The following is a 25,515-nucleotide window of genomic DNA, read 5'->3' on the forward strand; positions in this document are numbered from 1 at the left end:
ACTAAACCTATAAAATCAGAACATATCAAAACAGACCGTATCACAATTATTAAGCACATCAAATAAAAAAATGTCAAATCTCGAAAGTATCAAAATAAACTAACTTTTACTTTTGATATGTTTTGTATCTTGAAATGTTTTATATTTTAATATGTTTTATTTTTTAATATGTTTTATTTTTATTATGTTTTGCATTTTGATATGTTTTGTCATTTGAAATGAGATATATGTGGGGAGAGTGTGCAAATCTTGGTTTGCAGGGATCTAGGATCGTCGGACCAAAGTTTGACATTCAAGCTTCGCAGTTTTAAATTATTTAAATGAATCTCGAAACGGGTGAATGATGGCTAAATATACACAGGGTGTCCCAATAAACATGGAATAAAGTAACGATTTCTATATCGTCTTTGTTCCATTATTTCCATGCTTATTGGGACACCCTGCAGTACATGAGAGATGGTTAATTGTTTTTTTTATTGTAAACCAGAAAATATGTAAAGCTTTATTAACTAGAATGTATCATTATCAAGATTTAAAATGTCGGCTTCAGATTCAAGTGCAGATTTACAATATTTACATTATTTGGCACATCTAGTCAAGTGTCCAAACCAAACTATCACTGGTGATCACATTTTGGCGGGAAAATTTTGAATTTGAAATGGTGGATTTTCTTGTTCAGGGAACCGCCATGAATCTGTGAAACATCTGTGGTTCTTCGGCGACAGCACTGTTCACCCTCAAGGGACTCAACTCAACCTCCTTCTAAACAAAAAGAAAAGTTTTAAAATTAAAAAATATTTTATCAACATCTTTTCTTTACGCCAAATGATTTTAGAAAATTGTTTAAAAAGATTTGATTAATGGAATTTTCCAATCTTGCACGTTTTGAATACAATATTTAAAATATTTAAATATTTACTAAATATGTATTTTCTTTGAAAAATCCACAAAAAAATCTGCTCAATAACGTAGGAAAGAAAATTTTCTTTGGTAAAATAAAACATAAAAGTAATTTGAGACCTGTAAACCTATGGAATATGAAGACGACATTAAAGCAACTTGTCAACTAATATGTAATGTCCCACAGTATGAAAATCAACTTATTAAGTCAAATGGGTCTGTCTGTGCACACTGTATAATTGACATATTTAATGAATTAATTAGATTATTAACAATCGTCTTCCACAGATTTATGGGTCTCACTGTATTAACAGGGGCGTACCTTCTCTGTCCTGACTTCATTAAATGATCTTGGAAGTGAAGGATAATAGTAGGTATGGAATCGATTTTGACTCTCCTAAAATAAAAAAATATTAATTTTGGGTTTTCAGCAATGGTTTTTAGGAAATAGGGTGAATCACGTTTCATGGTATATATAATAAAGGGGGGGGGGATATGGGTTTGTCATACATTTGTTTGCTAACTATTTGAACTGTTAAGAGCTAGTTTTATAAAAACAATAACAAAGATTGTAAACAAAGGATGGGTAGGAAGGTCGTGCTTAATTATTATCTTTTATTTATTTATTTATATAAAATTTATAAAATTAGTTATTTATCATTCAAAATACATCACAGCTCTGCCCAGTATCTTTAGTATACATACTTTGGGCGACTTATCTCTCTCTATATATAGTTTTAATCTCTGTTAATATGTTTGGATGTCTTATCATAACTCATGAACCCGTGGACCGATTTGCCTCAAATTTTGATTGAGGAACTCAGAAACACCACGAAAATTTTCTTAGCCTGGTTTTAAAATTCTAAGTTGAAAACTCCATACAAACATGGGTTACTATTTGCTAGTAGTAAAATAAATTTTAACCCTAAACAGGCTTGGCGCCCCCCCCCCTGTAGTTTTTTGTCCTACCACTCTCATTTTTGACATTATCACCTTGAATTTTAGACTTTTAATGAGTAGTAATTTAAAGGATTTTTTGTTAAATTAATTCCCCTTCAAGGACCCCTTGCAACACCTATTATCTATANACTAAAGCTACAAATCTAAAAATATTTTTTAAAAAGCCCTTGAAAAATGCATGTAGAAACATGCGTCACACTTTGATATTTGATAACAAAAAAAATATTTCTTTTCACTTTTTTAACCCTCGCTAGCACCCAAACTATTAAAGTTAACGTTCTGATTTTTTCTATGAGCTGGCCTTGAAAAATTGGGCTATGAACATGTATTTAAACCCTATACCTATTCTCTAAGGCATTTTTCTAGGCGGCCCCCCCCCAGGCTATACAATACATAGATTCAGACCCCCCAGCCTTTATAGGGTTAACAGTCGGTTTGAAGTATTTGTTTTATTTCTTGCCAGCTCATAATTCAATTATCAACATTTATAGTCAATTCCTATTTTCTAATATCAATGAACACACACTTTCATTGTTTTCACCGGAAGTTGAGATATCAATCATTCTTTTAATCATCAGCGGCAGTCACGGTAGGTTAACAAGGTTTTAAAGTCAGTACAGACAGTACTTGTACAGTACATTCAGGTTTAAAATAGAGGGAGGAGTGGAGAGATCACTTATCACTAATTTACAGAATACAATGCATAAATTCCTAGAAATCCAGGTGCTTAAGTTTAATATATAATACTGCACGTTGCCATGCACAAACACAATGCAGAATCTTGTAAAACAGGAATATATCTTTTTATATATTTCTGAATTAAGTTATAAAGTTGAAAACAGGGGGAAGGAGGATGTTCAGAGGAAAAATTACGGATTTTATAGAATTATGAAAGGAAGTAGGAAAGATGGAAAGGAAGTGAGAATGGATGAAAGTAAATGGGAATTAAGGAAAGAAAGTGGAAAAGTAGAAAAGGAAAGTGATGATGGTTAAAAAATGAATGAAAGGATTATGAAAGGATGAAATGATTTTGGACAGGATGAAAGAAGTGGGAAAGGAAAAACAATTTTAAAATGGATGAAAGTAAAGAAGTTAAGAAAACTAAAGAGGAATAAAGTGAAATGTGAAAAAAAGAAGAAAAGTAGAAAAACTGTCACAAGAGATCAATGCATCCAGACGAAGGTGGCAAAGGTAAAATTTGATTGATGATACGAATTCATCTATCACTGTTCACTTCGACCGTGCCGAAAAAAATTTATTAAAGAAATGGAAGTATAAAAACGGAAAATGAACAAGAAGGGGGGGGGAGTTGGNTGATTAACAGGTGGAAGAGAGTGGGAGAGGTTACAAGTTCCCATGAACCAAGCTAAACAATGAACGCACCTTAGATTCTTCCAAGGAACCTCAGTCACATGTTCTTAAATTACAGGGTGTCCCATGAAACATGAAGCGAAGAGAAAGAGCTTAAATATCGTCTTTGATCTTAGAAATAATATATGACATTCATTTGTCAACCTGCTTTTACATGTATATATTTTAAATAGTAATTACAAAACTCCCCTAGTCCTGGAATTTCCAAAATGTGGTCTGCCTTTTCTGTTCTTTCAATTTTATCGGAGATATAACTAGTTTTGTCCAGATTTAATTTTTTTAAATAAAATCAAAATTGTCAATTTCTAAACTTCATTTGTTCGGTTATAGTGAAAGCACAAAAAGGCAGACCACAGTTTGGAAAAGTCAGGACCAGGTGAATGCCACAAATTATAACAAAGGTTAAAAACGACATGCGTCTGCAAACTGTCATGTTTTTGGGACACCCTGTACTTGTGCTTACTGTACTCAAGGTTTTTGATTTTCTACCTAGATTTAAACTAAATATGGTGTTTTATAAATTTTAAATACAACAAAAAACGAGTATCTATGACCCATGACCATATTTGTAAAGAATATATATTCTGCTATTCAATTTTTCCTAATATGGCAATTGGAAAACTTATTCTTTCTGTTCCTATTTTACTATGCTGACAGGTTTAACCTATCACAGGGGGGCTTTGAGTTCAGAGCCCCCTATCCTACTATTCCACCTACCTGGAGTGCTTTAAGCCCTAGAAACCCATTTCTCCATATTATTCCACCTACCTGGAGTACTTTTAAGTCATAAAAACCCATTTCTCCTAACTAGTCAATCTACCTGGAGTGCTTTAAGTCCTAGAGACCCATTTCTCCATATTATTCCACCTACCTGGAGTTATTTTAGTCCTAGAAACTAATTTCTCCATACTATCCCAACTACCTGGAGTGCTTTAAGTCCTATAGAACCAGTTCTGCCTATCTGTAGTGTTCTAAGTCCAAAATTCCATAGAACCTCTACTATTTCACCTACCAGGAGTGTTTTAAGTCCTAGAAACCCATATATCCCTACTATTCCACCTACCTGGGGTATTTTAAGCCCTGAAAATCATTTCTCCTTACTATTCTACATACCTGGAGTGTTTTTAGTCCTAGAAACCCATTTCTCCAGGTACTATTCTACATAGTTGGAGTGTTTTATTTCTAGAAACCCATTTCTCCCTGCTAGTCCATCTACTTGGAGTGTTTTAGTCCTAGAAACCTATTTCTCCATACTAGTCCATCTACTTGGAGTGCTTTAGTCTTAGAAACCCATTTCTCCCTACTAGTCCAACTACCTGGAGTGCTTTAAGTCCTAGAAATCCATTTCTCCCTACTAGTCCATCTACTTGAAGTGTTTTAGTCCTAGAAACCCATCTCTAACCTACTAGTCCAACTACCTGGAGTGCTTTAAGTCCTAGAAACCCACTTCTGCCTCCTCCGAACATAAACCCGAACTGTCTCACATAGTTATCAGTAGCAAATGGAGAATCATAGACTCCACCTTAAAATAAAATAAAAATTATATTTCATTTCAAAAATTTTGTTTATCATCTGGTAGTGACCATTTCAGTGGCAACCCTCCCTTAAAACGATAAAATCTGCCTTTTTCCAGTTTTTAAACAAATTTTAAAATTCTGTGGGTATTGGGTGCTTACTTTATAAACACAGAAGCAAATACTGATATTTACAATTCAAACATTTTAGTTTATTATGATTTGTGAGTATAAAATACAGAGGGTTACAGGGTATCACAATCAACATGCAGAGCATTTAGAGACGACTTAAAAATCGTCTTTGATTTCCATTGGTAGATAACTGACAACAAGTGTGTGTAAAAAAAAGAATACAAGTCTCATGAGCTTTCCAAAATGTGGTCTACAATCTGTGTATCTTCAAAATTGACGGAGATGTTAAGCATTTAAACTATTTTTTGTCATTTATTAAATTTGAATCTGGAAGATTTTTTAATATCTCCGTCAATTTTGAAGGTACAATTAATGTTTAATGTTGGGATCCCCAAGACTAGTGGTTTTTTAATAAATTTTATTAACTGGAATACTGCTAAAATAATGCTGCGCGACACAAAGACGATAGAGAAGTCGTCTCTTAATTCTCATGTTTATTGGGAAACCATGTCCCAATAGTTTGAGAAATCCTACATGTTTATAGGGACACCCTGTCCAAACAATTTGAAAAATCCTACATGTTTAAAGGGACACCCTGTCCAAACAATTTGAAAAATCCTACATGTTTAAAGGGACACCCTGTCCAAAAAGTTTGAAAAATCCTACATGTTTATAGGGACACCCTGTCCAAACAATTTGAAAAATCCTACATGTTTATAGAGACACCCTGTCCAAACAATTTGAAAAATCCTACATGTTTATAGAGACACCCTGTCCAAACAATTTGAAAAATCCTACATGTTTATAGGGACACCCTGTCCAAATAGTTTGAAAAATCCTACATGTTTATTGGGACACCCTGTCCAAACAATTTGAAAAATCCTACCTGCTCCGATATCCATGGGTGAGGCAGAGACGTATGCAGAGAGAAGACAGATCACAACCAACAGTTTCCTGAACAAGTAAAATAAAAAAAATTTAAAAAAATATTTTTAAAAAGACTGCGAAATTTCAGAGATGGCAATGCCCATTTCACAATGGCACCGTTACAACCTTTATCTGATCAATAATTTAGAATATTCTTTCGTTTATGTTTACTTATGACATTTCCGTTACGTTTCTTGAAGTAAAAAAGTTACTGCTTTAAACTGGTCAAATCTCAGCTGGTTTAAAATAAAAAGTTGAAATTAAAGAAAATTCCCGATTTTCTTGTTTGAAAAATATAAATTCAAGAGACTAATAGCCATGCAAAAAAATCTCTCTTAGTAGCAGAAATCAAATGTCATGAAATAAAATTATTTCATGACATTAAGTTTGCAAAAGAAAGCATTGATGTGCAACGCTCTGCAGTTTTATTTTTTATGAATTTGCTTTGAAATATTTTAGAAAAAGCTGGAATATAATGTTACAATAATACCAATATGCACAGGATTTTGCCAACTACTTATTTTCAGCTGAAGTTTGAAAAGGAGAAAGACATTTTATTCAGACTTAGAGACACGACTTTGCGACTTGCATAAACTCTAAGTATACACCCCTAATACAGTTTTTTTTCATCTGAAAATCGATCAAATTCATTAATCCTTTGAAAATAATCATAGAAAATAATTAAAGAAGACATGTTATGAATTATATCAATTTGAACCTGACATTTATCATCATTATTTTGATAAAACAATTAATGTTTTATTATTGCAAATAAAATCATGCAAACAGGAAAGGGTTTGAATTGTTGCAAAAATTGGACAGGTAAATCAGCAATAAATATGGTGCTAAAATACAGACCCGGGGTGCAGCAATACAAATATGGCAAAGGAGACTGCAACTTTTAAACTAGACATTAATTTTATTTGTTTTAAGTAATTTTCGGTATCTTTTGATTTGAGTAAATTCAAGTTTAAGAATTTTAGCAGGGAACTTTTGAGAACATTCGAACTAAATCATAACTTTCCTCCGAAACTATGTTTTTCTACCATTGTGCGTAATATCTTAAGTTTCAGCTCCCTCAAAATGTTTGGTTTAACTGTTTACAGTGTAAAGAAGTTGTAATTAAAATATTATTTAAGTATGGAATTAATTATCTTTACGAGCCCGGGTAATGAAAACACAGGGTTATCCACAAAGGATGATACTTCAGAGATGTCTGCTGTTGTTACAACAACAACAACAACAACATTATCTATTTATTTTTCAATACGCTGTAGAAATTAAGTTCAGTCCTTATGCGCTATAGAAAAAAGGAGGGTCAGTCTATTTAACATTAAACATGAACGTGATAGTAAAAAATATATAAATTTGACAACGACCCACAACAATATCCATTGGCAATTAAACCAAGGTTAAAACAAGGTTTTACTCAGGTTTAAAGAGAGAGACTGGCTAGACATGGTAGTTGAGCTGAAAGTTCAGTATTGTAGAAAAATACTTAAGGATTCATTTGATACTAATGAGCCATCTTTACGGTGTACAATTTTTAAATAAGAGCGTTAAGTCGTTTTTAATATTTCACCTTTTGTTTCTGTTCTTCTGTCAGCAGAAGAAGACACAGTTTTTACAATTATTTAATGACACGGACAAAACATGTTTAAAAATAATATTTCATAGACAAATTTGTTTTTTTGGAACATATTCCTCACAAACGACTTTACGCTCTTATTGGAAAATTGTACACCATAAAAATGTCTCATTAGTAACAAATGAATCCTAAACGTTTTTTATACAATACTACACTTTCAGCTCAACTATTATGTCTAGCCGGTCTCTCCCTTTAAACCTGGTTTATCTCATGTTTAAACCAGGGTAAACCTGTAGGAGTGAACATAAATCCATTAAAAGGAGGGGTTCGGAGGGAGCAATGAAACGACAGATTTAACTTCTACTAAATAATTAGGTACGTGAATACTCTTCAGTACTCAGCATGATTCAGCTTTGCACATTTTTTTTCAGTGCAATTTAAGTTGGCAGAATATACTGGCAAACTGTTTAAAGTGTACAATCCGTTTCAGAGACTTTGAACTTTTAAAGTTCAATACAGGCAACAGAAACCTGACTTAAACCAGAGATAACCGTGAGTTAAACCTGAGTTAAACCTGATTTAACCCTGAGTTTTAACCTCAGTTAAACCTGAGTTGACCCCGTGTTAAGCCTGGGCGCAACCAAAAATAAACCTGACTGAAACCTGAGTTAAATCTGAGTTAAACCTCGGTTAAACCTAAGTTAAACCTGAATTAAACCTGAATTAAACCTGAGTTAAACCTAAGTTAAACCAAATTTAAATCTGGTTTAAAACTGAGTTAAGCCTGAATTAACCTGGGATTAAACCTGAGTTAAACTTGAGTTAAACCTGATTTAAATCTAATTTAAAGCTGAGTTAAGTCTGAATTCAGCCTGGTTTAAACCTGAGTTAAACTGGAATTAAAGTTTTCCGTGATATATTACCAAATTTTTCTAAAATTACATTAACAACCTTATTTTTAAATTTTGGAATACTCTAGAGTCTTTTTTTTACAGTGTACAGTCTTATTTTTTACAAAAAAAGGCCTTTAGTTTAACGTTAAAAATAAATGTTAAACTAAAGATATATTTTCTTAAATCTTCAAGAGAAATTGCGTTTAATGGTCGCTCAAAGTTAGCCGGACGTTCCGCCCAGCAGTTCTTGCTGTGTCTTGCTTACAGATAATATTTCAATTGAGTTCAAATCAAATCAAATTATATATTTTACTGCAAAACATTATAATAAATTAAACAATATATAAGACTAAAAACTAAAATGTAATTAAAATTAGTGCAGCTGCAGCAGGGGGGGGGGAGAGGCTCAGATAGCTAAAAGCTGTTTTCACAAAGCCCCCCTGTAGACTATTGAAATTTTATTCTTAATATTAAACTGAATCAAAAACACAAAAATACACATAATTACATAAATGTATATATTTTAAGGTCGTCTTTATGGTCTTATCATTTGTGGGAACCCCTGTAGTAAAGTTAACATGGTGTGGGTTAAAATCAACGATTTTATAATTTAGTGAATTTTTGTCCGACACAGTAACATTATCAATGGTGGTATTTGTTTATATTTGAATTCATTTAAATTTACCGAAAATCTATATTTTTTCAAACTCTTTTGTTTTCCTAGGATTATAATTTTGACCAGTAAAAAATGAATATGGAGGGGTATAGAGCCGATTTTACAGCAACATTCTTCCAACCCTTATGTTCAAGGTTGAACAATGAACAAGATTCCTCTTATCTTCAAATCATTATTCTACGCAAGTTATATCTTGGAAACACTTCTTCATGATGTGCAAAACTGTTTACATTTAATTTAGTAAATCCTTGTATTTTTCCAGGATTCAGATTACTTGTGGTTTGCAACGAACGGAAATCACGGACGTTTAAAAACGAACTTTTTTATGATACTGTTAAACATAAATTTTTTTGAACAAGTCTTTCAAAAAACGATTGTTTTTTTCTGAAAGAACGCTTTTTTAAAACAAACTTGGAAAAATTGATTTTCTACTGAATAAAAAAAATGTTAGTAAACGAACAATTTGATTTAAAAAACGATTTTACTGAACGAACAAACGAAATAGATGGAAAATGAGCAATAATTTTGAGAACAAACGAAATGGGTCGTTCACGAACGATGGACAAAAGAAATGAAAAGAAATACGAACGCGCCATCTCTATATACACAAGGCTGGTGAAGCTAGTTCCTTTATTTACAAGAGATATACGTACATCTTGAATATTGATATAGATTCTACGAGGTGGATTTCCTAGTCTATACGCAGCGTACTAGACAGTCTCTACGCAGTTGCAACTGGAGATGCTTCCCTTGAAAAGGCAGGAAATTGGAGGGGAAGGGAGCATAAGGCGAAATATTTATTCAAGCATTTTATTTTTTTATATTTCATTTAAACAACATGAAACCAATAAAGCGAATTTTAATCAAGATTTTGCAAAATAAAATTTGTTTATTTGGAAAAAACATGAACAAGGTATACTAACAATTAATAGCTTATTATGTCGCCATTTTTCATCGCACTCTGCAATAAATAAAGATCTTTGCGTATTTTCTTTTCAAATTAGTGGATTTTTAAAAATAAAAAATTTGACATTTGTACCAGGAAAATTGTTTAAAAACATAAAAGCCATAAAAACCTTCCCTGGGGTTATATCAGTAAAATCTGGCCATCGGTTCTGCAGCCTTTTTGGAAACAAAAAAAAACTTGATTATTGTATCTTGGACAGTAAAAACTAAATCTATTTTGGCGGTCCAAATTCGTAGTTCTTACTCTTCTTATTGTCGAATCCAACGAAATAAATTGTGTGAAGAAAGAGAAGGGCGCGTTTCGTCTGAATCCATGTCTAAAATAAATTTAAAAATTATTTCAAATATGTATTTGCTGTTACAAGAAGAGAAAAATACAGCCCTGCCCCCCTNATGAGAGTTAGCCACCTGTATTGAGAAATACATCAAACACTTTGTCCCCAAAAAAGTACACTAATGTTTCTCGGGGAAATATATAAGCAAACGATACTTACAGAAAAATGCAGCAATTTCCAGACAGACATAGCTGTGAAAGCAAATGTGAATGATTTGAAAACAGAAACTAAAAGTGTGGAACTAACACCTTCTTCATTTACTCGATAAGGTTTGGATTGAATCATTGTAAAACCATATTTTAAACAGAAAAAAAAACATTTTCTATGTAAGACTTATTTAATTGTGGGTCTCACTCACACCGTTCTTCTTGGAAACTATATACACAGACTGCTCATAAGCGCTCACGGGACTTGGCTCTAAGCAGGTCAACAGACATTCTACATTTCCTCACAAGGTTTTTGACTGCCATCTAACAGCCACTTATTACATAAAATTCCAATTCACAAGTTAAAGGGACTGTAAAGGAAAAATGAAAGGGGGTATAGGATGTAACCCGATAATCTCAGGCGTTGAACGATACTTATGATAAAAGACATCTATCTGATGTTTCTGTCTCGAGAAATTGATATAAAACTGTGCCAAATTTATACGAAAATTCATATACATGCAATTTTGTATAATCTGTTTAACGATACCGTTCCGTTAATGCGTAGAAGTCTTTGATGAAAATTGTAAAAAGGATAAGACTTCAGAGACGACATTACCGCAAAAATACTTTTGCTTTATATTTAGGATTTCCTGTAACTGTAAAGTGGTTTTTTTTATTTTCTTTCCAATCTTTAAAAAAGGTCAAATAAAGAAATAATCATGGCATAATACTTATTTTAACCTTGAAACGCAAAAGTTAAAGAATTTTGTAGTCATATCCTTTGTGGGTAACCATAGAGAATAGAATATATAGAGAGGAATTAAAAGAATCTCTCGGTATGAATTTTTTCAGTCCCTTTCAGCCTGAAAGGGAGTTCAAAGTGTACAAATCATGTAAATGTTCACAAATTATATGCAGTAGAGTACATTAATACAGTATGTTCCCTAGACTATTCATTTCAATTTCGAAATTTTTAAAGCTGTTAAATAAACTTTATAATAAATTAGGTGAATAAAAACATCATTTGATTTATAGTTATAACGGAAAATCATCGTTTGTACAGTGGAAGGCATAGAGTCTATGTGAAATGATCATTGGTCAGTTATGAAACCAGCCTATTTCAGTAAATTTTTTTTTTCTAGTAAATTCCTCTCTATATATTCTATTCTCTATGTGGGTAACCCAGTAGTTCGTAACCATGGTTAACTGTGACGTACACATGTTTCTCACAAGAACTAGTATTAGTATAAACAAACAAATTTATAATACAGGGTGTCCCACGAAACATGACAGTTGGTAAATAGTTCTTCTTCCATAATTAGTTGTTAATACCAAAGACAATAAAAATATTATATAGAAGTCACATTATAGTAAAATTTATTTTAAAGTAAAATATTTTGGAGCAAAAAATATTTTAAGCAAAATAAACTGCCAACAGCTTTTAATATCTAGTACAGTGTATGGAAGACGACATTCAAAACTATTTACCAACTGTAATGTTTCGTGGGACACCCTGCAGTTAATATTGATTGTCTGCAAGTAAGGGTCTTCATGTCCGAATTCCAACGGCCTTGCATTAGATCTTTGATGTTTACAGTTTAACTACTTAATATATGCATATCTCAAAGGATCTGAAAACCAATGTTCTTGTTTTTGTTTTTTAAATTTTTTTATTATTGATTTTGCCGGTTATTTTATCGTTTAACTGAAGCTTTTTATAAAAATTATAAACAAATTGGTATTTTTTTTATGAGAATGTTCAGAAAGAAAACCCCCCTCCCCCCAGCCCCCTTCCTTGCTTTGGCACGAGCGGAGCCCTGGAATGTCTATTGTCTAAGTAGATCAAATGTGAAATGTATGATGAATGGGTTCAAATTGAATTATGTGTTGCTGTAAGAACCTTGTGGCCCCGCCTACTATTGTCTATGATCGCGTAGAAAGTAAATTATTCAAATTGCTTCGCGCCCAAATCTATACATTGCTTGTCTTGTTTGTTTGTTTGTTCGTAATCGTTCAACGTCATAACGGCCGATCCGATCGGGCCCAAATGTTTTGTGGGACCTCACAGGAAGGTTTATACATAATCAAAATTTTACAAATCAGCCTCAAATAAAACTTTGAAAATCCACAAATTTGTTTGATAAGATCCGCGAACTTTTTTGGTTTTTGTTTTACAATGTAAACTAAGAGAACATGTTTGCAATTGAGGATGGGCGCGAAGCGCCTAAAAGCCTAGTTTATATATACGTTGCTTGTCTGGGTGGGGTATGTTTGTTTTTATGTTTGTACCCGATAAACGTCAAAACGGCTGAACCGATCGGGCCCAAAATTTGTGAGGCAACTCACATGACCCAAGGGAAGGTTTATGGATGCTCAAAAGCTTGTTATTGTTTTATATTTTACAACGAAAATTTAAATTGCTCACCGATACAGAAACAAATCAGAGTTGATATAGAAGATGGGCTCAAATAATAATTATAATTATAATTAGTTTTACGAATTCAAATTTTTCAATATAGATTAAAATTTTCCAAAATGACAATGTTTTTTTAGAAATAATAAACGGGGTGCCCGCAGGACCCAATTTATTTCTCTGGATACTTTTAAAACTTTGAATTTTAAGATTTTATGATTTTTTTGTAAGAAATATTTTGTAAGAAAATTAGCAGGGTACTTAGCTGGAAAAGATTTAGAATTTGTTTAGCCTTTACAAGACGACATTCAAGTCCTCTTGCATACTGTCATGTTTCGTGGGACACCCTGTACCAAAGAGAATAATAAAAAAATATTATATCTACTTAGTAAAATTGATTTTATTCGGTAGTTGGCGATAATATAAATACAATTTATTTAAGTTTTAATTGTTAACAAGTTTTTTCGAATTACAAGTTTCCATTACAAGTAATTAACGAATTAACGAGAAACTTTTTAATTGACAGCTGCTTTTTATTTCGTTTTTTTTGTGTATCTACGCTGTTTATAAGCTTCATATAAATTAAAATGTAAATCGAAAGTCGTCTTCATTATATTGATATAATCGCCTACCACCGTAGTAAAATAAATAACAGAACAAAAAAGTCTTAACTATCCATTTACACAGTAAATTGAAGAAGAAATTCACCAACTCTCATGTTTCAAGGGACATTCTGTACTTTACTTTAATCTATAGTTGTTGCAAAATGAAATATTTGAGAACATTTTAGGCATTGGTTTTGTTCCTAATCCTACTTTAACATTTGTTCTTAACCCCATTCCTGCTGGGGGGGGGGTTTCAATTTGACCCCGCCCTGTAGTTTTTCAAAAAGTATTGGTCTGAGGCTGTTGAAATTTTCTGACTTTTCCTACATACCCAAAGCCCTCCCTTTAGGCCTAAAACTGGGCTTTAATGATAACTGCCTGAGTCTTCAGACACACTGCCTGAATGACTGCTTTTTTCTGTAACAAACTAAATCTTTGTTTTGACCCCCTTCCACTTGTCAGATTTTGATAAAATTCATCTTTTTACAAAGCCTTTGACATAAGGAAACGAATTTCACAAGTTTTGCGAGAAAAAGATTGCACATTTTTAGTTTTTCTTGATTAAAAATCAGGTCATTTAAAATTTTGCAAACATTTTTGCATATTTGAAATGGCATGGTCAAGGGTTTTTCAAAAATGTATAATTTTTCATTTTTTGGACAAATTTTGTTTGTAAAATTTTTTACTATATGACCTGATTTTGCGATAAAAAAATCAATTTTTGCAAATTTGCAAATTTTTTTGCAGATTCTAAAAGTAAAGCAATTTTCAAAAATGTATAATTTTTCATTTTTTGGACAAATTTTTTTTTGCAAACATTTTACTATATAACTGGATTTTGTGATAAAAAATTAAATTTTTGCAAATTTGCAAATTTTTTTGCAGATTCTAAAAGTAGAGCACAAGAGCTTTCCAATGATGTATCATTTGTCATATTTGGACCTCAAACATGGGATTTAGAGGGGGGGGGTCAAATTGACCCCCCCCCCCAGCATATCCTGGTTTTCAAGTACCCCAGCAGAGATAGGTTTAAGCTGTGTGCCAGTTTTTTCTCATTTTCTTGGTTGATTTCTCTTAATTATACTCTTCATTAATATTATAATCTAAATACAATTCTTGGCAAAACAAGAACATTTTTTCACAATAATTCTTCATCTTAATTTATTGGGACCCCACCCATCATCGTTCTCTAACGACTCATATAACTTGTAATGAGTTTGGGTATACATGGTGTCCCAATAAACATGGGCATTAAGTGACGAATTCGAGATCGTCTTTGTTATGAATTAGCATTGCACAATTATGTCTGCTATAGAGTTTATTTTATGAAAACTGCAAAATGCTGCAATGTTTTGTCTTTGCAAGATGAACAATAAAGAGTTTACTTTGATTATAAAAATATATGTTTTCAAAGTTTGCAACCAAAACATTTCAGATTTCTCAGCTATTACTGTATACTTAATCAAAATTAATTTTAGAAGACCATCGCGAAATTGTCATTCAATTTCAATATATATCGGGACACCCTATAATATAATCTAGAGTTAGTTTAAGTATTATTGTCATCTCTATTCACTATTATAGGGGATATAACTACCAGATATATGCAACCTTGAGTTTACAAAGCAAGGCGGGCAGGCTGCACAATGGGCCTCGAATTTAGAACTTTTGCATTTTTTACTATATCACAATGGCAATCGTGTTTCAAAATGGGGTGTGGCAAAAAAAGGATGTTTTTTTTCTCAGATTAGTTCTAAAAACTAAATTAAAAGTTAAATGTAAAAATATTTTAGAATGCTGTAAATTAATCAAATGATCAAACCTAGGACTTGTTCAATCCACCTCAAAAAAGTTGTTTGATAAAATTTGATAAGTTTCATTTTAATCAAAATTGTGTCTTATATTTGAACTTAATACTTGATGGATTAAACCTTTAATAATTCAAACTACAGTGGGTGGCGATTATATCAATATAACAATATTAACAATGCTTTGATTTCTTACAAGCATTTTTAAATTACAATTTTACAAGCAAACAAACAAAATTTGTTAATTTAAAACTTCTGTTTCTTTCAATGTTGGTATGTCTCTGCTGTTTGAAGATTGGTTGAAATCAAAATTAAAATAGAAAGTCGTCTTCATAAATTAATATATACGACGACGAATGTATGACAATTAATAGTTTGAACTATTAAAGATCTACGTCACCAAGTTAAAAAAGATACATCTAAAAATATTTTAAAATTCTTGTTTGTTTAGTTCTTTATGATTCTAACTTAAAAGTTCTATAAGATTATATTTGAAACCCCTGACTCCCTTTATTTGCCTCCCCCTTCTGCCCCCCCCCCCCCCATACAATTTACAAATGTACCAATTCAACATTGTCTCATGAAGGTTATCCTTGATTGTAAAAAAAAAAAAATTTTAGATTTTCACTCAGATGAAGGCTATAAATCATGCATATAATTCAGTAAAAATTCAGGTTTATTTCAAGTACTGGGCCAACTTTTAACCAGATAGAGCCTGCTGTAAAATACTGACTTTGTAAACCAAACCGGGGGAGTACGCTGAATGAATGTAAACCAAACCGGGAGAGTACGCTGAATGAATGAACCCCTTCTAGTAAGTAAGTGATAAATTATTAATGAAATATAAAAACATACAAAAAAATAAGTATTTAAAAACCTCCAAAAATAAAAGTTGTGGGAATTCCCCCCCCCCCCTTTATTATAACAAAATATTTAAAAAAAGGAAGAGGAAAGGAAAGGAAAAAGAAAGTTACATATTTATTGTTTACATTGTATTTAATATTAACTGGTGAGGGATTGTCAGTATTTTTCGACGATGAACTTTTAGAAATTAATGTGTTTTTTAAATGGCAGGTTACTTGAAATTAAGTGAACAGTCCCTTTAAACCTTAACTCTTGAACATTTATGAACACATTTCTAATTCCCTGCTGAGTTAGATTTATAACTGATCAGCTTAAAGAACCAAGCCTATTCAAAACTACTTTATCTAGATCTGCGGGTACTGGGTAGTGGGAACACAATATAGCTCCATTCTACTTTGAAAAGTTGCGACAATTTTTAAGACTAAGTCGACTATAAAGTGTCGTTACGACTTCTTCCTAGAGTTGACCCCACAAAACTAACTGATTTGTACATTTGCGTAGCCCTAGCTAAAACTAAATTTTGAGTTTAAAAAGATTTAAAAGTTTCTCAGTCGATAAGTATACTGCACACGGATATTTAAGTCCAAAAATTAACGTTGCCTATTGCCCCCCCCACACACTCCACTCCCCTCAGCCCTCCCGGTGAGCGTAATATAAGTACTGTGCGAAAACGCCCGAAGGTGCGCGCATAAAATTAAATATTCTTAATATTCGGGAACCTGTATTCTGTGTACTGTGTATATTGTATTATAGTTCATGTATTCTCTGTACTATATACTGTATTTATATGACTGTATTCTGTGTGCTGCGTATATTGTATTATAGTTCCTGTATTCTCTGTACTATATATTGTATTTATATGTCTGTATTCTGTGTATACTGCGTATTGTATTATGATTCCTGTATTATGTGTATTGTTTACTATATTGTATTTACATTCCTGTACACTGTGTACTGCGTAGTGCGTATATTCAGATTTCTTTACTCTGCGTACTGTTTATTATATTTGTATTGTATTCAGATTCAGATTTTGTTTAAATCATGAACATTTTGTTTAAAATTACGAACAGCTGTTTACTCTGCATTGCAATCAGATTCCTGTATTCTCTGTATTGTGTATTGGTTTCATATTCCTGGATTTTGTTAACTGTGTATATTGTATTATTTTTTCTGTTTTCTGTATTGTATCTGATCAGATTTCTGTATTCTGTGTACTTTGTATTTGTTTTATATTGCTGTATTCTGTTTACTGTGTATATTGTATTATAGTTCCTGTATTCTGTGTACTCTGTATTTGTTTTACATTCCTGTATTCTGTGATCTGCGTATATTGTATTATTATTTCTGTATTCTGTGTACTCTGTATTGTATTCAGATTCAGATTTTAAAAATTACGAGTATTTTGTTCAAGTTACGAACATATATTAAAAATTCTGAACATTTTGTTGAAAATTATAAACATTTTGTTCTAAATTATGAACATTTTGTTCTTAATTATGAACATTTTGCTCGAAGTTAAGAATATTTTGTCAAAAATTACGAACAGAATTTAATGTATATTAGAATTTGTGAGATATCTCACATTCTGTTTAATATTTTAGAACAAATTGATCATATTTAACTCGCATTTTGTATTACTAATGAAGACGACATCTATTCAGTGTCACTCAAATTCCATGCTTTTTGGTTCTCTCTGCATAAAAAGTATAAGTTAGAATTTGGGCGTGTTACAACCTTATTCCAAATGCGTATTGAGAGCATAGCTACTGCGTAAATACTGCGTAGTTTATTCAAATTAATATATACTAGCCTTAGAGGGCGCTTCGCGCCCATTTTCTAAATTAAGTGTACATCGTAAAACAAAACAAAAATAATTCGCGGATTTTCACAAAAAATTTCGTGGATTTTCAAAGTTTTAAAAAATTTAATGAAGATCGAATTTTGATGGAGACAAATATTTAAAATTTCAATCATTCATAAACCTTCCCTGTGGTCACGTGATGTCCCACAACAAATTTGGTCCCGATCGGTTCAGCCGTTTCGACGTTTATTGGATACAAACAGACAGACAGACAGACAAACATTAAAGCCAAATTTATATATAGATTAGCAATGGAAGAAGGGGGGGGGGTAATTATTAATGCCATTACTTTTTTTAAGTGGTTTTTCAACATTCAAAATATGCATAGAAGAAGAAGAAGAAGAAGAAGAATAAGAAGAATTAGAAGAAGAAGAATAAGAAGAAAAATAAGAAGAAGAACAAGAACAAGAACAAGAAGAATAAGAAGAATAAGAAGAAGAAGAAGAAGAATAAAAAGAATAAGAAGAATAAGAATAAGAAGAAAAAAAAGAAGAAGAAGAAGAAGAAATAATAATAATAATAATAATAATAATAATAATAATAATAATAATAATAATAAGGGGAAGGTTTGGTGGGACTCGACAGAGAAAAATAAAGAAAATGAGACTCAGATACAAGACACCGAAAAGAATAGAAATAAAACTGCTTTTGAACTCAAATTCTTTTGAAGATTTTCTATTTCTTTGTTTCCCGCTCTTACCTGATCCCTAGAAGGTTGAAACTGACCATTTTCTTTAGATTCATAGTTCAAACGTAATAATTTATTTCATTTGAAGATTTGAAGGGGTTTTAATCATCCCTTCCTCTCCCCTAGCTTGCTTACTTTTCGTACATTCGTATACTGTTTTTGGTTTATTGGAATATTTATTTTTTTCAAACAATGTTTGTGATTTTGCTTTGTCCATTATTACCCCCCCCCCCCTACCCAATCTTTCATACCGGCCCCTGATATATTAAAAGAATAATAAATGAACTTAAAGCTGAACAATATCATTATAAGTTGGGTCAGTTTCACCCCATCCTCTGAACAAAACACCCAGACTGAGATAAAAGGTCGTCTGTACATTCAATTGCTTAAACAATCCCATTGTGCACTGTTGTACTTGAAAATCTATTTGGAAATCCTCATAATATTGAATTTATGTAAATAATGTACTGCACTTTCTGTAAGGAAAATAAAGTTACACAGTACCACACATATAAATAATATATTTCCATATATAACAAGTTGTAATCTCTGTTTGGGTGGGTTCTGTTTGTTTGTTTGTCCAATCATAACTCATGAACCCAAATTGACCAATTTGCCTCAAAGTTTTATTGGAGAATTCGGTATAACAACAGGAATGTTTTAAGCTTGTTTATGAGAGATGAGTGGGTCCACTTTTATAAGGAAAAATAACTAAAATTTTAATTTACGACAAATTATCCATACATACCCTGGGCAACGCTGGGTTCCAAAGCTAGTATATATAAAGCATTAATCTCTGTTTGTTTGTTTGTATGTCCGATCATAACTCATGAACCAAAATTGACCGATTTGCCTCAAAGTTGTGTTGGAGAACTCTATATAACCACGGGAATGTTTTTAGCTTGTTTATGAGAGTTGAGTGGGTCCACTTTTATAAGGAAAAATAACTAAAATTGTAATTTAAGAGAAATTGCGAGATGGGGTGGGACTATTTATCCGTCTATACCCTGGGCAATGCTGGGTTCCCAAGCTAGTATAAATAAAGCATTAATCTCTGTTTGTTTGTCCGATCATAACTCATGAACCAAAATTGACCGATTTGCCACAAAGTTTTATTGGAGAACTCGATATAACCACGGTAATGTTTTTAGCTTATTTATGAGAGATGAGTGGGTCCACTTTTATAATGAAAAAATAGCTAAATTGTAATTTACGACAAAGCGCGATGGGGTGGGACTATATATTCATATATACCCTGGGCTACGCTGGGTTCCCAAACTAATATATATATAAAATAGTGACCTCTGTTTGCTTCTTTGCATGTCCGATCATAACTCATGAACTCATGAACCCAAATCGATCTTTGTATTTTGTTGTGTATTCACCCAGACGCTATTTTAAATGAATCAGAATTAAAATCGAAAGTAGTCTTCATTATATTGATATATTTGCCTACCACCGTATAAAAAAAAATTCGTTTCAGGCAAAATTCCTGTGCTAGTAGTTTATAATCCTAGCTGTACCTATACATTTATAATTTGTAAAAAAAGTTATACGCAGGTTCTTGGTATGTCTTCCTTGGAATACGCAAAAGTCTTTGATTTTTATCCTGAGACCGAAATTTAATGAATTTGAGCTAGGTCTAGAGATGGTTAAACCACGTATCTTATTGAATCAGTGATTCAGGATGATAGGTTTAGGTTCTCTTGTTCAAGTTTAGGTTTTCAGGTTCAGGTTCAGGTTCTCAGGTTCAGGTTCAGGTCCAAGTTCAGGTTCAGGTTCAGGTTCAGGTTCAAGTTCAGGTTTTTATCTTAAAAACATTGAAATGCATATCTGTAAAATAAAAATAAAAATAATAAATTTAAACTCTTCCAAGGAGCCAGGTTAAACATTGAAATGAAACCCTGAAAATAACTCCAGTTTGATTTATTTCAATTGTTAACTAATCCATAAAGAGAACCAAGAGAATGTTCTTTGCTTGGTTTTGAGATTATAAATTAAATAAAAGCTAAGGTTACAATTGGGTACTGTTGTAAATCGGGTATTGCCATCTAGCATGGAAGTTCACTTGAAGTTACGCTAACTGTCCCTTTAATAAGGGTACAGTATGTCCCTTTTGTAAGGGTACAGTACTGTCCCTTTAATAAGGGTACAGCACTGTCCCTTTAATAAGGGTACAGTACCGTCCCTTTAATAAGGGTACAGTACTGTCCCTTTAGTAAGGGTACAGTACTGTCCCTTTAATAAGGGTGCAGTACTGTCTCTTTAATAAGGGTACTGTACTGTCCTTTTAATAAGGGTACAACGTACTGTCCCTTTAATAAGGGTATAGTACTGTCCCTATAATAAGGGTACAGTACTGTCCCTTTAATAAGGGTACAGTACTGTCCCTTTAATAATTGTACAGTACTGTCTCTTTAATAATTGTACAGTACTGTCCCTTTAATAAGGGTACTGTACTGTCCCTTTAATAAGGGTACAGTACAGTCCCTATAATAAGGGTACATTACTGTCCCTTTAATAAGGGTAGAGTACTGTCCCTTTAATAAGGGTACAGTACTGTCCTTTTAATAAGGGTGCAGTACTCTCTCTTTAATAAGGGTACTTTACTGTCCCTTTAATAAGGGTACAGTACTGTCCCTATAATAAGGGTACAGTACTGTCCCTTTAATAAGGGTACAATACTGTCCCTTTAATAAGGGTACAATACTGTCCATTTAATAAGGGTGCAGTACTCTCTCTTTAATAAGGGTACTGTACTGTCCCTTTAATAAGGGTACAGTACTGTCCCTTTAATAAGGGTACAGTACTGTCCCTATAATAAGGGTACAGTACTGTCCCTTTAATAAGGGTACAGTACTGTCTCTTTAATAAGGGTACAGTACTGTCCCTATAATAAGGGTACAGTACTGTCCCTATAATAAGGGTACTGTACTGTCCCTTTAATAAGGATACAGTACTGTCCCTTTAATAAGGGTACAGTACTGTCCCTTTAATAAGGGTACAGTACTGTCCCTTTAATAAGGGTACAGTACTGTCCCTTTAATAAGGGTGCAGTACTCTCTCTTTAATAAGGGTACAGTACTGTCCCTATAATAAGGGTACAGTACTGTCCCTTTAATAAGGGTACAGTACTGTCCCTTTAATAAGGGTACAGTACTGTCCCTTTAATAAGGGTGCAGTACTCTCTCTTTAATAAGGGTACAGTACTGTCCCTATAATAAGGGTACAGTACTGTCCCTTTAATAAGAGTACAGTACTCTAACTATAATAAGGGTACAGTTTAAAATATTGCCAAGAATTCATAAAACTCTAAACTAAACTTAACAGTTAGGCCTAGTTAAAAATGTATCAACCTTTTCCCAAGCAAGTGCATTTTATTTGATGCACAAAAACCTGAAATATAAAATGATAATTTCTGAAAATATGCAAACAAACTTAAATATAACAAGAAACCCAGCTTTGTGTGGAAACCAAAATTTCTCCATAAAGGAAAACCTACTCAACTTATAGGTATTAAACCAAGCTCAGATCATTCCCGTGGTTCTACAGAGTTCCTCAATCAAGATTTGAATTAAGGAGGTCCAGGCGTTAATGGGTTATGATCAAACAAACAAACAAACAAACAGAGATCACTACTTGATATATTTTGATATTATCACCCAACATGTTTTTCTCTTCCATTAAATCCGTTATTTAAAATAAAAATTTGGATGTATTTAAAAATTCAACTTTTTGTTCGCACAATGGACAAGAATGATACCGGATCCATCATGCCTGGAGTCAAAGTGTAATCGTTTTTCTTTTTGACCTTATTTCGTTCCAATTTCGGTCCGCTTTCGTTCTGCTTTAGTTAATTGACTGTGGTTTTTATTGGTTAAAAAACGTTTTAAACAAATTTGATTTCCGAATTTTGTTCTTGTTCTTTAATGTTACAAATTTAAGCTTAGCATGATCAAATGGATAATATATAGGTAGCAATAGAGAAATTGATTAATTATACACGACGTCACAAGTGTCAAATAGGAAAACAAAATTTTCATACATAAGTTGACATTTTTTCCAAGATTAAATAAAAAAGTGTAAAAACAGAAAATAAAGAACACATAAAATAGTACTTATTTTACTTTAATATAAGCACTTTATTCTAAAATTATTAATATTATTAATAATTTTGTCGGACACAAAAACTAAGTTGACACTTGTGACGTAAGAATTCAGCTGTACTGAGAGAGTGTACAGATTCATACGTTGTCATCTATTGTACTAGAATCTATTTGAGCAAGACTACAATGTAATAATAAATAACTCGTATTCTTGTGACACATCTTTAAGTCAAGACTTTACCCATCCATAGGTGGGTAAACTAGACAGGCCGGTACTATACAGTTTAACCTAGAACTTTGGAGAATTAGAAAGAATTTAAAAAATGTCGTCTTACGAATTTTTTATGGGTTTTATACTATTGTATCTAAATCTCAGTAACTGTAAAAAGAAAATAGTCAAGAAGAGTAATTTATTGAATTATTAAATCAAAAAAATATTTATATCTGCAGTATTCCATTATCAGTAGGTTTGAAATAAGACATTTTAAAATTCGTTTAATGTCTGGGTTAAATGGTAAGATTACACTAGACCGGAAGTATTAGTACGATCAGATTTTTAGTTAATACCGCTAAAAGAACACAAAAAAACACATACATGCAGCTTTAATGTATACAAGGATTTAGCGGTCTAGTATGATTGTATATTCATTAACTCGCACCGACTGGTCTAGAATACCATGTCACTGCAAACCAAGATGTCATCGCAGCATATCACGATTTATGGACAAAATGTCTGCAGGCTAGTTCTAAGGGAATGTATATCCGCATTCATTTATTGCAAACTATTTTGATGTTTTTTAGCAAAATCAAAGAGCATCATTTTGCAATATTCAAAACTTTGAAATTGAAATTAGTGTAAAGTTCGTAGAGTTAAAATTTTACAAAAACACTTTTTTTCAATGCAAAGGTATTGGACAAAATATTTATTACTTTGCAACAAATTCCACTCTAATATATATTCTATTCTCTTTAGCTAATCATCTTAACAAGTGTCAATCAATCATTTTTTCTTATTTTCTGAGCTGGGAACTTTTTTGTTGGATACTCATATAATCCCAATCGCTTGATCTCGATATCCACAGTTGGCATCTTTAATTTGAGGATCAATGTCTGATCTCTTCCTTTTAGTTATTCCGGGTACAATTACACTGCAGGATATGGAATAAAGAATAAATTAATCTGCAGATTAACAAAAGATATTCACAATGCAAGAGTTCCCAGCTCTGGTTAAGAAACAGAAGCCGTGAAAAATACAACGAAGATACGGTAGTGAAGACGACTTTTATATTTAGGTTTTGAATTTTTATCTTTAACAAGCGTATTCAAATTACAAGGTTACAAGTAAAGATTTCCCATTTTTTGTGTATCCAAGCTGAATCCAAGCTTGGTAAAAATAAAAATTTAAAAAGAACGTCGTCTTCATTGTATTGATATGTATCAATATGTGAATTTTAATAACTCTTTGTGAATAATATTCTGAAATAGATCTCTAGATAAAGAGAATTTAAGCTAAGATCTGAATTTTTCTTCTCACTCACAAAATTCTTTTTAAAATAAACTAATGTTCTCTTTTACTAATTCAGTCTCAGAGAACTGTAACGCCTCTCGAGCTGGCGGATAACGGAGACAAACCTCACCGCTGAGAAACCAAGATGTCTCAAGATAATGGGACAACGATTCTACGTCGTTCCATCCAATATGTTGCCAATATAAACGAGCAACATATTCACTCCAGAATCTAAAAGATATGAGGAATATGAAGAGACTAAACCACTATCTCTCTTAAGAGTCCTGGACAGTAACGCGGAACCATCAATGTTCCGCGTGAGTCCAGTCCTCTGGTATATATTTCTTTAATTACATAGTTTCCTACCTTTACGTCGGTTATAAAGGCTCGAAAATAATACAAACGAGCAACATATTCACTCTAGAATCTAAAAGATATGAGGAATATGAAGAGATTAAACCATAATCTCTCTTAAGCGTCCTGGACAGTAGCGCGGAACCATCAATGTTCCGCGTGAGTCTAGTCCTCTGGTATATGTTTTCTTAATTACATAGTTTCCTACCTTTACGTCGGTTATAAAGGCTTGAAAATAATATGCAGCAAGGAACTATCAATGTTCCGCGCTGGCATATTCCTTAATTACATAGTCTCTTACCTTACGTCGGTTATATAACTGTAAGATTACATAGTTAAAATAATATGCAGCCACACCAACGAAGAACCATCAATGTACTTCGTTGGTAGAGCTCTCAATCTGTATGTTTTTTTTTCCTTCTTATCCTGAAATGCAGTCTTATCAATACTTGAATATAAACGTAACATCAATTGTAACAGGAAAAAACGATAAAATGTATCCGTTTGATTTTTTATTAATTAACATAAGAATAAATGAACACGATAGTATCGTAAAATAGTTGTATTAAATACATGTGAACAATTTTGTGCAGTTTATATAATATAATAAATATCTAGATCTTAAAAAAGATATGTATCAATTCCACTTTATTTCCAGATAAAATGTGTCAACACACTGATACAGCTAAAGAGATGAATATAGGTGTTCAGGGGCGAAGGAATGGGATGGACTGGGGATTCCAGGTAAACGGCTTTCCGTTGATTAATCATTTTGAAATTCTTAGATGGAATGTAATCGTAATTTCAAGTAACTCTCAATGCAAAGATGTCAATGGCCGATTCATAAGTTTGAATTAGGTTTGCATGTGTTTGTTTATTTAAACTGTCTAGATACATT

At 32.4% G+C, this 25,515-nt stretch overlaps 1 protein-coding gene across 1 annotated transcript; it reads right to left on the reverse strand.

Moving 5' to 3' along the window:
- Window positions 1-488: 488 nt before the first annotated feature.
- On the reverse strand, window positions 489-9,713 carry LOC111714061 (uncharacterized). The gene is made up of 5 exons (XM_023489072.1): window positions 9,615-9,713; window positions 5,764-5,831; window positions 4,650-4,753; window positions 1,223-1,297; window positions 489-762 (listed from the first exon to the last, which is right to left on the reverse strand). Coding segments are annotated over exons 1-5 (336 nt in total). The 5' UTR covers window positions 9,617-9,713; the 3' UTR covers window positions 489-675.
- Between the last annotated feature and the right edge of the window lie 15,802 nt (window positions 9,714-25,515).

This window comes from Eurytemora carolleeae, unplaced genomic scaffold (genome assembly GCF_000591075.1).
Source record: "Eurytemora carolleeae unplaced genomic scaffold, Eaff_2.0 scaffold1509, whole genome shotgun sequence".
NCBI classification, from domain to species: domain Eukaryota; kingdom Metazoa; phylum Arthropoda; class Copepoda; order Calanoida; family Temoridae; genus Eurytemora; species Eurytemora carolleeae.

Bases quoted from the DNA above. Each gene is read 5' to 3' on its own strand.
- LOC111714061 (XM_023489072.1), bottom strand. The intron at 4,754-5,763 runs GTAGGATTTTTC...TTTTATTTTAAG, and splicing joins ACCCATGGATATCGGAGCAG to GTGGAGTCTATGATTCTCCA. The intron at 763-1,222 runs GTACGCCCCTGT...CTTTTTGTTTAG, and splicing joins ATGAAGTCAGGACAGAGAAG to AAGGAGGTTGAGTTGAGTCC.